Source organism: Elephas maximus, chromosome 2 (assembly GCF_024166365.1).
Source record: "Elephas maximus indicus isolate mEleMax1 chromosome 2, mEleMax1 primary haplotype, whole genome shotgun sequence".
Lineage (NCBI taxonomy): Eukaryota > Metazoa > Chordata > Mammalia > Proboscidea > Elephantidae > Elephas > Elephas maximus.
The window spans coordinates 36503796-36519479 of NC_064820.1; the positions used below are offsets into that span (position 1 = coordinate 36503796).

Here is a 15684-nt window from a genome sequence, read left to right on the forward strand (position 1 = left end):
TTGTTACTACTTTAAAGATTTACATTATATATCCAGGGTCTCATTTTTTCATACTGAGATCCTTTATCTTTACTCAAATTAAAATATAACTTTTATATTTCAAATTCAGAAATTCAATTCAAAACAAAAATTTCTACTAGGAATTTCAGATGGCTGAGAGTCCTCCCAAAACTATCCAAGTAATAACACTGAACACGGCATGAAAATTATACAACCAACCCACTGTGGAGGGCCCTTGTATAACGAGAGTGATGCAGCCATTTAACACTCAGTCACTAGTCACTATGAGGAGGGTGGAGTCCCTGGGTGGTACAAATGGCCAGTTTATTGGGCTATTAATCGAAAGGCTGGAGGTTTGAGTCTACCCAGCAGCACCTGAAAAGAAAGCCCTGATGATCTACCCTACTAAAAACTGGCCACTGAAAACCTCAGAGAGCGCAGTTCCGCTCTGACACACACGGGGTCCCCACAAGTCACCTGACACACACGGGGTCCCCACGAGTCACGGCTGACTCGACAGCAGCTGGCTACCAAGGAGGTGGGAGGAAGGTTGCAGGGAGGAAGGTAGATACAGAAATGCAAAGGGAAGGATCCCACCTGAACACAACTTACCCAACAGAAAGTGAACATAACTGTCCCCAGTCTCTTAAGATTTGGGGGAAATAATGCACCTAAAACTAGAACTTTTCTTACAACGGACATAACAAATTCTTGGTCTATTAACAAAAAAAAATTCCTTCCTGTTGCGACACATTCCTGAAAACAGGGATATGGAGCAGAAAGCAGCTGTGAGTTTTGCTGGCTTTAAACCCCCTACTGTTCCACGCCGCACTTGGTTTATTAGATGCAGGTTTTATGCTCTGTGGCTCCATAGTGTCAACTGAGCTTATGAAAATCAAGATTTATTCTCAACGCCTGATACTGCATCCTTGACAATAGATAAATAAGAAACAATATGTTCTTAATTTGTCTGACAATGATTCATGAAGCAGAAATACAACTTGATCTTCATAAGCCATGCTTGCTGTAGAATTTCAGACGATTATTCTTTGCTTGTCTCTCCTCCCTTGCCCCTCCTCTTTTCCCCAGCTCCATCTTTTCTTCCATATAGCATTTTATTAATACTCACAGAGAAACTCAAAATTAAAAAGGCCTAACACATAACGTTATTAGAAGACCCAACCAATAAGGAGCCCAGGAGTCCACTAGCCAAATACCATGTAATCATGGGATGACTGAGCTGGAAGGCAGGTATTTTTTTTAGTTTGGATTCACTAAAGGGAGGGAGTCGTTCTCAAAGTAGAGGCCAACAGGGGACAGGAGGCCTATTTCGGAAATAGGACTATGATGGGCAGTTTTATGTGTCAACTTGGCTAGGCTATAAACCAAAACCAAACCCATTGTGGTCCAGTCAATTCTGACTCATAGCAACCCTACAGGACAGAGTAAAGCTGCCCCACAGGGTCCGCAAGGCTATGAATCTTTGTGGAAGCAGACTGCCACAACTTTATCCCACAGAGCAGTTGGTGGGTTCGCATCTCTGTCCATTTGGTTGACAGCTGAGCACTTTAACCACTGTGCCACCAAGGCTCCTAGGCTATACCAAACCAAACTATCAAGTTGATTCTGATTCACAGTGACCCTACAGTACCCAAGTATTCAATCACACACAATCTAAGTGTTGCTGTTAAGATATTTTATAGATGTGGTTGACATCTATAATCAGTTGCCTACATCAGCTCCTACCAGAGAACTGTCATTCTGCCAAATTTCCCTACAGATTTCAAACTTGCCAGCCCCTACAGGCACAATCACATAAGCCATTACTTGAAATAAATCTCTTACGTGTCTATCCTACTGGTTCTGTTTCTCTGGAGAACCCTGACGGACAGTATCGCTACGCTGAACAATTTGCGTACTCTCTGAGTGCAGGTAGCCCCTGACTTAGGTTGTACTCAAGTTATGATGAACTGCTGGGGTTCTTTTGTACATCTTATTGTTACGAATATGTACTATATACAATGTTACGACATACAATTTGCTGACATTATCATTCTCAGATGTTAACTCGCAGATGTTCAGAGATCAGATTAATAAAGATACTGAAAATAAAAGGCAATAATAATGAAAACTTAAAAAAAAAAAAAAAGAGAGGTATTTAACTTATGTCAGAACCGACTTAGGACCGCGTCATGGAAACGGAACCTTGTCTTACGTCAGGGACTACCTGTATATGCTTTTGGTGAGCTTTAGGCTGTGTATATGAAGTGTTCATGGTGCAGAATCTACCAGAAGCACATGCAAACCATGATAGATAACAGTTGTCAAAGCCCAGCTACCACCCTGCAGGGCCGGCTCCTCACTCAGCGCTAAGCAATAAGGCTATCTGACCAGGAAGGGGGCAAAGAGTCCCCACTATTTTAAGCAAAAATGCTTCCAATTTTATTTAAGACAGGCCCAGACAGGTCATAAAGCAGCAGGTAGCCAGGAGAAAGTAAGATATGTGGGTTAGTGCCAAAAACTCCGAGCTTGAACCAAAACTCAGAGGGAGAGGAAGCTATAAATCATCCATAGTTTTACAGTCAGTTTATGTTTAGAAGATGAGTTGACAAGAGAACAGACCTTGTTCTTCACCTAAACAAGAAAGACCAAAGGACAGTTCTTTAAATGACAACTTCCGTCCCTGACCTCTGCTGAACTCTACAAAGACTACAGCCTTCAGTATGGATTACACTTCAACATAAAGAAAACAAAAATCCTCACAACTGGACCAACAAGCAACATTATGATAAACAGAGAAAACACTGAAGTTGTCAAGGATTTCCTTTACTTAGATCCACAAGCAACACCCATGGAAGCAGCAGTCAAGAAATCAAGTGATGTATTACATTGGACAAATCTGCTGCAAAAGGCTTCTTTAAAGTGTTAAAAAAGCAAAGATGTCACCTTGAAGACGAAGATGTGCCTGACCCAAGCCATGGTATTTTCAATCACCTCATATGCATGTGAAAGCTGGACAATGAATAAGGAAGACCAAATAAGAATTGATGCCTTTGAATTACAGTGTTGGCAAAGAATACTGAATATACTAATATTCTGCACAGCCAGAATGCTCCTTAGAAGGGAGAATGGCGAGACTTAGTCTCATGTAGTCTTTGGACATGTTATCAGGAGGGACCAGTTCTGGGGAAGGACATCATGCTTGGTAAAGTAGAGGGTCAACAAAAAAGAGGAAGACCCTTGACAAAATAAACTGACACTGTGGCTACAACAATGGGCTCAAGCACAACAAGGATTGTAAGGATGGCTCGGGACCAGGCAGTGTTTCTTTTTGTTGTACACAGGTCACTATGAGTCAGACTGACTCAACAGCACCTAACAACAACAGCAACAATGCTATTTGCCAAAGAAAGGAATCAGGGCAGACCAACAAGGAAGAAAACCATCTGAAGTTATGGCAGTTCAGGGTCACAGTGACAGGCCCTGTGCTGACAGCTGAAGATCCTGGATGACCCACAACCTATTGCTGCCCTCTGGTAGCTGGTCAACTCCTAGGAAGTCACACACAAACCGGTCACTGCAATGTCCTATGGGAGCTGCAGTGACAGCCCAGAGACCACAGTTGCACACAGGTGGCCCTCTTCTTCCCAGCCTTCTAGAAAGGCCCCCTGCAGGAGCAGATCCCTGAGCAAGCCTCAAAGACATTTCAGTGGCTCGTCAGCCTGCTATATCTTAGAATCGTAAGGTTCTTCTGCGATACTGGTGCCCAGGCTTCTTCCAAGAACCAAGGAATGGGAATTTCTGGAGATATAACTTCCACATAAGCATTTTTAAAAATTGATGAAGGTGGATTCTGATAAATGTGGAACCAGAACTGAAAAAACCTAAGTCAGCCAGTGGGAGAAGGGTAGGGAAGGGTTTTCAGGACAAGGGAACAGTTATGGCAAAAGCAAGGGGCGGTGACCCAGTGGGTATGGGAAACTACAAACTACTGAGCAGAACTGGAGGTAAAATTAGGGCAGAATGAGGAAGGGCTGATGCTAGTGAGGATGGCAGGTCTCTGAGCATGAAGACTCTTGCAGGTGATATAAAGGAGTCTATACTTTAACCTGTACAGGGGAAAGAATTCCAAAAGACTTCAAATGAGGACAGTGGCAAGGTAATTTTTTTTTTTTACTTTTAAAAAAGATCATTTTGGTGAATGGATTTCAATGGGGCAAGGTGTGATGTTGGCAAGCCTGCAGATGTCGGTACTATACATTATTATTTTTACAAAGAAGAAATATCTGCTTTTTATTTTTTAGTAGAAAATGAATATTAAGCACCAAATTGGGTACGAGGTAGGTATTAGACTATTTTACAAACTGTGATGCAGTTGTAAAAAAACCAAAAGATTCAGTGTCAAGCTGCCTGGGTTCAAACTGTGGCTCCGCCACTCCCCAGTTCTATGACCTGCGTAAGTTGCTGCTTCTGGGCCTCGGTTTCCTCATTTGTACAACAGAGAAAACAGATTCTACCTCAAAGGGTTGTTGTGAGAAACTAGAGCGAATATGTGTACAGTCTAAGTACGACGGCTGGCATGTAATAAACACGCAGAGAATTTAGCTGCTGTTGTTATCAACAGTGACATTGTCATTATTAGGCAAGATATGCTTGCTCTTCATACATGGGGAAAGGATTCTAGAAAGTTCTAGGAATTTCTCTGGATTTGTTTCCAATGCAAAATGTTTTAAATACCTGTCCGCTCATTGTTTTCAAAGCTCTCCATTTTACCCCAAGTGCTAACTTGTCCTTAACACCTCTTTTTTTAATCCCCTAAAAAGTACAAAGTTCTATCTGAAATCACCAGAAAAAAGTGAAGACGGTTTAGTTGGGGCACTCTGCAAAACAGTGAAAAGGACTGCTGAACTGATGAGGCAAGGTCATGAAGCAGTGTAAATAATATCCCCAAATGTCAGATTCTGATTTTGACAATTCAGGATATATAGTCTATTATCTCAGTACAGCAGTCTTTCATAATTGGTTTAAACTTAAATTTTAAGAAGAAAAAGGTTTATTGGTTTAAAACAAACACACACACAAATATATAGGCATCTTTCATTCAATTTCTCAACTCGTAATTCTACAGAGGAAACCATCGCTGTGGGACATGAGCTACCAAAGAGGGCCGCCTAGTGTAAAGTAAGTAGGCTGTGATTTATGATTCTGAGAAGTTTAATGTAAGAACATGGATGAAAGCAGAATATATTATTAAAAGTGACAGTGATGTGCCACACAGGTCTACTATACGAAGAGTGGTAGCCAGATGGTCTCCCTTTCCCATGATAACTAAAGAAAAGCTATGCAAATGTCAGCAGGAGGAATTCACATCAGATACAAAGAGCCAAATGATGTCGGTGATGGAGAAATTCTGAAACAGGTTACTGAAGGGGGCTGTGGCATTCATTTCTCAAAGAGATCTTTTAGATAAGGTACCTGTTTGTTTGAATGATTCCGGCTTCCTGCTGTCTGCAGGCAGCAGGGAGGGATTAGATCACTGGTTCTCAAACATTTTACCTGTAATCTTCGCTGTCTTTGTTACTATCATTCCTTTAAAAACAAACAAACACTTCTGCAGGTTCATTTTGCTGGTGCATAACACTGCTGGGCATAGTGCCTTGCACACAGTAGGCAGGTGGATTAGCAAATACAGTTAGCCCTCCGGACCCACGGGTTCAGCATCTGTGGACTCCACCAACCTCGTATTGAACATATTCGGGGGGTGAAAAAATTCCAGAAAGTTCCAAAAACAAAGAAGCAATTAGGAGAATGTTGCCTGATTTCTAAACACCAACTCTGCTGTGTGGGTTGGCCCTGCCCTTTGGGCCTGGGTGTCCCTCTTCCTTGAGTGAGAAGGGGGTAGTCTGGAAAAATGAAGCCCTCTTCTCCTCCCACCCCTACCTGCATGGAACCAGAAACTGCGGAGCGGGCACACAAGCACAGTAGGCACCTCACAGTTCCCGCCCCTAGCCCTAGCTTTATATGCAAAGGCTATGCCGTTTTATATAGGGGACTTGGGCACCCATGGATTTTGGTATCTGCAGGGCTCCTAGAACCAATCTCCCACACAGGTACCAAGGGAAGACTGGATTTTTTAGCTCAGTAGCACATAGGAAAGGCTAAGAGAGAAGAACATACAGGAGGAAGCTCATGAGGCTGAGGACCTCCAAGTGTGACAAGGCAGGCATGCTGCCCCAAGCAAATCCTCTCTCTGAGATGCTCTCACTGTATATCCTGACTCTACTGGGCAGGCTCAACCCTAAGGAACCAAAACTGTAGTCTGTGAAATACAGCCTCTTTCCTCTACACCCCAACTCAAAGTCCATTACCCTAGAACAATGATACAAACATAACATTCCTTCCACGTAGGCCTTTTTGAATACCCAACTTACAGAACAATACACTTTCCCAAGCGGCATTTCAAACTTGAAAACCCCAATTTCACTTGCTCAACTGTCCTTATTCCCTATAGAACAAGTATATAAGGGAACGGCTCAAAGCTAACTAATGTGTGAAAATATGTAGCTGTGTGCTCTTTTAATCACAATAATGTATAATCTGCCATACTCTCCCCCCAAATATAAGTGCAATAAGTAATCCTTCATAAATTTTTAATTAATTTTAATCCTTAGACTCTCATAGATAAGTTTTCAGCTTCTTCCCTTACATGTAAAGCAACATACAACTTCTCTCCACTGCCACTTCCTGTTCTCTCTCTACCGGCAAAACTCTCTGCTTTCATATATTTACCAAATATGTATTTAGAGCCCACCATATGCAGGCACTGCTGGCAAACCATGATGAACAAAAACACACTCTCATGGAACTTCCAGTCTAGAGGAGGAGGCAAATGGAAATAAATGCCAGAAAGGAAAAGAACAGGGAATTTTCATATGGGGAGGGTGTCTGTGTGTGTTGTCAAGGCAAGTTTCCTCTGCATTCAGAAGTCACGCCAGAGTTGACAGCTGAAGGATGAGCCAGTGATAACCAAGCACATGACAGTACGGGCTGGAAGCAGAATGGCTCCCATGTAGAAGAAGGAAGGCCCCATGGCAGTTGAGGGCTTAAAGGCGGCACAGCCCACCAGTGTGGAGGGGCAGAGTGAGGAGAAGATTATGTGGCCTGAGGCTGGGCAGGTGGGCAGGGCCAGACCCCCGGGGGCCTTGAAGATATCTTTAGTCCCTCTTCACAGAACTGGACAGTGTTACGCTGGGAAATGATAACCATTCATTCAAAGCACACTTGCTGAGCATTGATATGTCGGGAACTCTCCAAGGACCCAGGGAATCAGAAATGAAGAAAACAGACGGAAAGGCCTTGCCCTCATGGAATTTACATTCTGATGAGAGGAGGCAGACAGTAAACAAGTAAAATCCATAGCACCTGCTCAAGGAGAAAATGGAGACACAGCTAGAGACTGGGGGAAGAGGTTGCCTATTTAAGCAGGGTGAGTTAAAGAGGGCTTGGTGAAGAGAGAACTGTAGGAAGGGAGGGGTTCGACCATAAGATTACCAAGGGAAGAATACCGTAGCCAGATGCAACAGCAAGTACAGAGGCCGGAGGCAAGGCCTTGCTCAGTGCCCTGTAGGAACGGAGCAGAGCCCACTTAACAGTCTAGGAGAAAAGGCAGGGACAGCGGCAGGGAGCCAGGGCACACAGGGTCTTGTAGCTGACTAGTACAACATGGTCGTTTGCTCAGAGTGAAATGGAAAACCTTAGGAAGGTTTTGCACAGAAAAGATCTAAAATCTGACTTCCATTTAAAAATTATTCCTCTAGTTCTTGGGCTGAAAATAGCACGGGGTGGGGAGGGTAGTTGGGAGGTGTATTTGTTTCCTAGGGCTGCGGTAATAAATTACCACAAACTAGACGGTTTAAAACAACAAAGTTTAGTCTCTCATGGTTCTGGAGGCTAGAAGTCTGAAATCATGGTGTCGGAGGGCTACGGTCCCTCTGCAGCCTCTAGGGAAGAAGCCTTCCTTGCCTATTCCTAGCTTCTGGTGGTTGCCGCAACCTTGGCATCCCTTGGCTTGTAGACACAGCACTCCAGATTCTGCCTGTCTTCATGTGACCATCTTCCCTCTGCATGTCTCCAAGTCTCCCTCTCCTTGTAAGACACCAGTCACCAGAGTTAGGACCCACCCTAATCCAGTATGACTTCACCTTAACTAATTATATCTGCAAAGACCCTATTTCCAAATAAGATCACATTCTTAGGTTCCAGAAGGATGTTAACCTTGGGGGAACACTATCTAACCGACTACACAAGGTTATGATTGCAATTTAAGGGAAAGATAATAGGCACTCAGATGAAGGTAATAAGCTGGTGGAACTGGTAAAAAACGATGAGATTCAGGATATACTCCGAAGGTAAAACCAGCAGGATGTACTGATGGCTGGGAGGTGGGACATGAGAGAAAGAGAGGAGTTAAGGATGACTCCAAGGTTTTTAGCCTGAGAAACTGGAAAAATGGCCCTCACTGATACAGAGAACAAAGAGGGTGAAGCAGGTTTTGGGGTTACAATCAGTTTTGTTTTGATCTTTTTAAGTCTAAGGTGCCTGTTAGAAATCCAAATAGGATCTCAGTTGTTACTGTCTGCTGCCATCAAGTGGGCCCCCGACTCATAGCAACCCCACACACAAGGGAACAAAATACTGCCTGGTGCTGAACCATCCCCATGATTGGCTGGGAATCAGACCACTGTGATCCATAGGATTTTTATTGGCTGGTTTTTGGAAGTAGATCTCCAGGCCTTTCTTCCTAGTCCATCTTAGTCTGAAAGCTCTGCTGAAAACTGTGCAGCATCACAGCAACAGGCAAGCCTCCCTTGACAGATGGGTGGTGGCTGCACGTGAGGTGCACTGGCCAGGAATCGAACCCAGGTCTCCTCCATGGAAGGCAAGGATTTTACCACTGAACCACCACTGCCCTCAGGGATCTTAGTACACAGATACATGAGCAGGCAGATAGGTATGAGCCTGGAGTTCAAGAAAGAGGTACAAGCTTAACACATAATAATGAAGCAGAGTACAGATTGTGGCAAAGCCATGATGCAGATGGAATGAGATCATATATGGAGTAGAAGCCAACAGAGAAGAGCAGAGGTCTGATGACACAGAACTGGGCACTCCAATGTTAACAGCTTGGGGAGATGAAAAGGAACAACCAAAGGAGAATGAAGATGAACAGCTAGGGTATTCAGAAGAGATCTGTTTCGAAAAGACTCCTCTAGCATGTAAAATGGATTGGATGGGGGCAACAGATGATATAAGAACTGATACACAGACCAGTGTGAGAAGCTGCAAAAAGGGCTTTAAACAGGCCTAAGACCTGGGCCTACTAGAGGATTTCTGCCCGAGAGCCTATCCATCATACAAGAGTATAAAAATGCCCATGAAAATGGCAAAGACAAGCTTTCCAAACGGTAGCACACATCCCAGGAGGCAATCTGGGGAACCAGGGAGATCATCCCTCTTCTGGGAGCTCGCTGCACCGTCTCATGCTTTGTATAAACACAACCGTTAAGATTCCTATCCTTTGCGATTCAATAAACATCACCCCTTCTAACTGGGTCTCTTTGTCAATTACATTCCTATGACATTTTGGCCACCACACAGAAATTACTGTAGTGGTCCAGGTGAGAAAGGCTGGCAGCTTGGAGTTAACTGATGAAGAGGAGGTACTAAGCAGAAGATACATTCATGAGATACTCGAGCAGTAAAATTATCAGGCCTTGTGGACAGACTGGAATATAGGCAGAGAGGTAGGGAGTAACCAAGGATGGCTTCTAAGGTTCTGACTTGCAAAACTAGATGGATGATGTCATTCAATGACTCAGGGCATACTGGAAGAGCACCCATCTTTCAGGGGGAGAAGACTGTAAGCTTGGATTCATGGAGATGCCTAACAGGTAGCTCGGACTGGAGCTCAGAAAAGTGATGAGACTCAAGAGATCAGTTTGGAAGTCATGTGGCTACTGGTGAAACTGACAACATAATGGAAAAGACTGCCTAGGAGAGACCCCAGTAAGAAGCAAAGATGGCCTAGGGCTGAGCCTTTTAGATACTCGAGTATTCATTGGCTATGTGAAACAAAATGAGGCTGCAAAGGAGGCTGAGAAAGAGTAGCTAAAGAGTAAGAGGAAACCACATTGCACCTTACAGCCTAACAGGAGCCAGTGGAAGTCAGTGTTTCAAGGAGAAAGGATGCAACTATGTCAGTGTTGATGAGAGCTGATATCTTTTTAAATATGTATTTAACTCATGACAGATCATCTAGTTTTTGCCAGCAGATCTGTTGGTCCTGTTGCTTTCTGTCAAAACTTTCTGTGAATAGAATCAATAAAACCATCTGTGAATATAGTTAATAAAACCATCATATCAGAATTTTATCACTTATTAACCTTTCTAATAAACTAGACAAAAAATGCTCTAATTTTAAGAAAACAAAGCTAATACACATATTTTGGACTAACTATACTTAAGACATTGAAGTGATTTTGCAGAACACATAACGAGTTTCTAGCATAGTCCTGGTTTTCCTTTATCTAGTTCTTGGCAGGCCTTTCTGAGTTTTGGTTTCATAATCTGTTTAATTGCTGAGGGGGAACTGGGTTGTTGCAAAGCAGAGGTGGTGAGCTAATGGGAAGCAGTAAACTTTTTGTCTGTAACACCCATCTCCTCAAGATCCTAGCGTTCACAATTAATTTTGTAGGAATACAGGTATTAAGTGTGTATACTGAGGCCATATATTTTCAACAGTGGCCTATATAAGCCCATGTAATAAACTATTATTTTAAGCTGTTTAGTTTGGGTTGGCCATTTTTCAGACCAACCAGATACTCTGACACCTATGAAATCTATTTCCTAACAGAGGACCCTGAATGAGCATTTATTGTTTCCCTAATGCAGAGTGCCATCACCCCTCTGTCAGTTTATTGTACTGTGGTGGCTTGTGTATTGCTGGAAGCTACGCCACTGGTATTTCAAATACAAGCAGGGTTGCCTACGATGGACAGGTTTTAGCAGAGCTTCCAGGCTAAGACAGACTAGGAAGAAAAGTATGGCGATCTATATTAAAAAATTAGCCAGTGAAAGTCTGATGGATCACAACTGAGTATCACCCTACTCACTTGCTTTGGACACATCAGTAGGAGGGCTCAATCGCCAGAGACAGACATCATGTTTGGCGAAGCAGAGGGCCAGTGAGGGTGAGGGAGGCCCTCAGTGAGAAGGACTGGCATAAGAGCTGCCGAAATGGGCTCAAACATGCCACTGACCCTGAGGGTACTGCAGGACAGGAGGTGTTTTGTTCTGTTGTACGTGAGACCACCACGAGTAAGGGCTGACTCAACAGCAGCTGCCTATTTATCTAGAGTAAAATCCTAAACACTATTTCATTTTTAGTAAATACTCTATTTCTTAAGAATTTAATTTTAACTCAAGAAGAAAATGCTTTTCCTGTCCATCCAAAGGCAGTTAACTTTAAATGATAGTCAAACTTATTTTAAAATTAAATTGTGTTGATTCCTCAGCACTTATTGGTACATGGTATATAGAAGGAGCTCAATAAATATTTGTTGAGTGAATGAATGATAGACCATATTTTGCTGGGCTTAGAAATTACATCTCAACATAGTCAATTCACCTTACTCTCCCTAATTACAATATTTCTGCCTCACCTAAACTATTTCCAGTGCTCAGAGTTGCAGAGATAAGATCCAATCCCATTCAAAGCAAACCACTCATAAAAACTGCAGAGAGGAAAATTTGAAAGACTTTTACTATTTGCTTCAAGCATAATAAAGAAGGAAGTCTTTACTAACAAAATATCTTACAGTGTACTACTACTTTTCTTTGCCTGGTAAAGTATGTGCCTTCTCAAATCCAAAGTCTAGAGGGACTTCTCAAAGGTTATTCCTTGTACTTCCTAGACGTTCTGGTTATATTATTGATCGATTTCACAGAGTAAGAACAGTATGCAGCAGACAAGAAAGCTCGATAAAGTTTTGTAAAATGAAATAAAAGTGGAGGAAAGGGGACCATTTCACTTTGTTCATAAATCAAACCTATCTTTATAACTCCTTTCAACTCCACCATGCTCTAGCCAAACTGAGTCCCTGCTGCTTCTCTTCTAAGTTTTCATGCTGTGACCTTGTTGCTGCCGTCCCAATGTGTAGAAAGCCCCTGCACAGAAACTTTCTCCCACTAACCAATTCCAATGGCCGAAGGCTACCCATCTTTAAAGGCCCAGTTCAAACAGCCTCACGTCCATGAAGCCTTCTCGGAACTCCTCAGCTAGAAGAAATCTTACCTTTCCTAAACAGCGCAAGTGCAGCAATTACCTAGGCCTCCTTATAACATTAAATATGTTCCACCTTGTACTTACAGTTACACTTACTTTATACTTTTAATACACACTCATGCGTGTGTGTGTATACACAGAGATAATAGTATTTGTAGTTATTTATTTACACTTTTAATCTCTTCTAATAGTTTCTAAACTCCCATGGATAGACTTGGTGCCAACTAGTCTTTGCTTCTCACAGGAGGCCTAGCTCAATGTCTTTCACAGAGATGGTGATGATTAAATGAAGGCGAATAAAATAATGAGTTTTTATCATGTATTGCTTTGTGTACAATTTGCAAAATGAAATGAACAGAGCCATATAATACGCTAAAGTCACCCAGAACTAAGTCATCGACTGTGTAAATACACATTTTGCTCTCCTAATCTTCACTTTCTATTATACAGCAATCACATTGGAGGGAGTGAATTAACACACACTCACAGTTAAGTGCCCCTCATGGTGGTCTGGGAAATGAATGAACAAGTACTCTGTAGCGACCAGTTGCATTATGGAATCACCTAGGAATTCCATCCTCTGATTGTGCCCTCTGAAAAGAAAAACATCAATGTAAAGAGATCAATAGGCATTGGTGATTTAAAAAAAGAACAAAAACCTAGGATTTTAAAAAAGGCATCATTTAAAAATGTGATGTGTTCATTGTGCTTTAAAGCCCAAAACTAAAATCAATTTTCTATGGCCCCTCAATTGAGAAGAGATCTGAGTCATTAAAGGTTGAGTTTCAAAGAAAAGGAGAGTACTATTTAAGGTTTAAACAATTGCTAAAATAAAGACTAGTGATCAGTACCTGGTCAGACACTGAGGAGTAGTCTGTAATATGGACAAGAATAATAATTTTATAACAAAACAAAGCAAAAAAAGTCCAAGAATTTTCTTTGCTAAATCTTTACTTTTCTTTTGGAATACATGCTCAATTATCCAAATCTGGAATCCAGCTTAAGGACACTTTAAAAATCCATGATAAGAATCTTCAACTTTTATAATTTGGAGAGTTGTAAATATTTGATTGGGGGAGAGCTAAAAACTGAATAAAAAAACCACACACAATGAAATAAAAATTTAGTTATTAATTACTTCACTAGCTGAACTTCAAACCATTCATCTAGAACAGGGTTGGAAGGCCAAATCCAGCCCGCGACCTGCTTTTGTAAATAAAGTTTTATTGAAACAGAGCCATACTCATTCATTCATATTTTGTCTATGGCTGCTTTTGTGCTCCTATGGTGAAGCTGAATTGCTGCAAGAGACCACAGGACCCAAAAACCTAAAATACTTAATATCTGTCCCTTTATAGAAAAAGTTTTTACTTCCTTCTCCACATTTTTCCTCTACATCATGAACAAAGAAGTCACCTGACAACTGGACCAAAAATAGTGGACTGGAGCATACTCCCTGATTCACACCAGTATCTGGCCGCTTATTCATCTCACAATGTGACTCTCCTGGAAATGTATGAAACCTCAATTCCTCTGAAGGGCATATTGTGAAGGTTTGGGACTGCTTCGACCAAGTAGTCACGTTAGGACTACATAAGTACTTCTAACTCACAGGGTCAGATGGTTAAATCCTACAGTTCTCAATGTGAATGCTCGTGCCAGAAGTCGAACGTGAGTAAAAATTACTCCAATTGCTTCTTCAAACTCAGTAAGTTTCTGTAGAACTGGAGAAGTCTCAATAAGTTGTCGATCAGTATTTGGTTCTTGTAGCTACAAAAAAGTAGAAATAAATAAAAATCATATGGTGAAGTTTTAGTTACATTAATAATTATCAATTCTAGGATAGAAAGTATTTTGTAAAATTCTTTTCCCTCGAGCAGAATTTCTGAAATGCCAATAAAACATGGAAGCGTCTTTTTCATCTCTTAAATGGCAAATAAACCTAACATTTAAACAAGGCTCAGATAATATTTTACAATCTTCTATCAGATTTCAAGACCAAGTACTGTACACAGATAGTTCAAAATTCCAAGTATTATACTAAATCTCCAAGGAAGATGCAAGCTGAAGAACAGTTGGTAGCAAACATATATATCTACTAAAGCAGTGAGTGGTTCCCAAACCTTAGCGTTCATCAGAATGCTTGGCGGGCTTGCTCAATACAGATGGCTGAGCCCTACCCACAGAGTTCTGATTCAGTAGGTCTGGAGGAGGGCCTGAGAAACCGCCTTTCTGACAAGCTCCCAGCTAATTCGGATGCTGCTGGTCTGGGAGCTGCCCTCCCAGATTCACTACATTAGAGCAACTTTACCACTGTATGTCTTCCAGGGACCAATCTATTTTGGAAATTGAGTATCACTACACTGGATTCAGCTCACCCTGGAGATTCTACAAGTAGGTGTTCTACAGAACAATGGGGCTTTAATAACTGGTAGAGAGCAAATATGAAAAGTATAATTAAAATGAACACTTTCGACAACTTTAGGCAACTTTGATTATTTTTTATTAAAACACTTTTACTTTAAATTAATGCCATCTATTATAAAGCCTCTTATGAGAGTTCAGCCACTAGTGATTATTCTTATTTTCTGTTTATATATTTTACAGACATATACATATATAAATATGTATGTGTATATACATATACATGTACACATATACATCCAAAGTAAAATAGAAATAAAAGCAAAGAATACTAAGAATTTTTAAACTGACTGGGGAAAAGGACATTGCCATAGGTAAATCTTTTATAAATTCTGAAATCATGAAGAAGTCATTACACTGTACTGTTTTTAATTTACAGTGTTTTATGCAATCTGAATCAAAGCTCTCAATGTCTAAGATCCAAATTAGATTCCAATTCAGCAATGTTAATATAGTATTTGTTCTACTTTTTCCAATAAGCTCAGACTTGCTTCCATATTATTTCCCCTGTAATACCAGGCATGTAGGAAACCCCGGTGGCGTAGTGGTTAAGTGCTACGGCTGCTGGCGAAAAAGTCAGCAGTTCGAATCTGCCAGGTGCTCCTTGGAAACTCTATGGGGCTGTTCTACTCTGTCCTATAGGGTCCCTATGAGTTGGAGTCAACTCGACGGCACTGGGTTTTTGGTTAGCAGGCATGTAGATATACTGGAGTCAAAACATTATGCTTCAAGTATCTTTTTTTTTTTTTTTGGAGGGGGGAGCAAAACATCAGTACGCAAGCAGCTCTTCCTGCCTGTGAGGGGAGGTGACTCAGTGCCCAGGCCTCAGCCTAGGCCACAGAAACAAAAGCACAGGTTCAATTCACTATGTATTCTGAAGTGCTCCAGTTCTGACACCACAGCTGAATGTCAAGATG

General features: G+C 41.6%; 1 protein-coding gene across 4 annotated transcripts in view; it reads right to left on the reverse strand.

Moving 5' to 3' along the window:
- DROSHA (drosha ribonuclease III) overlaps positions 1-15684 on the reverse strand; it is a 138352-nt gene that overhangs the window by 11456 nt on the left and 111212 nt on the right. For 3 of the 4 annotated variants that reach the window (XM_049861674.1, XM_049861672.1, XM_049861673.1), the window contains exons 27-28: positions 13956-14113; positions 12831-12936 (exon numbers count right to left, since the gene is read on the reverse strand). In XM_049861674.1, the coding sequence (XP_049717631.1) occupies positions 12831-12936; positions 13956-14113 (264 nt within the window). Of the gene's footprint in view, positions 1-12830; positions 12937-13955; positions 14114-15684 lie in introns of those variants that run through there. The other variant, XR_007514375.1, reaches the window with a different exon arrangement.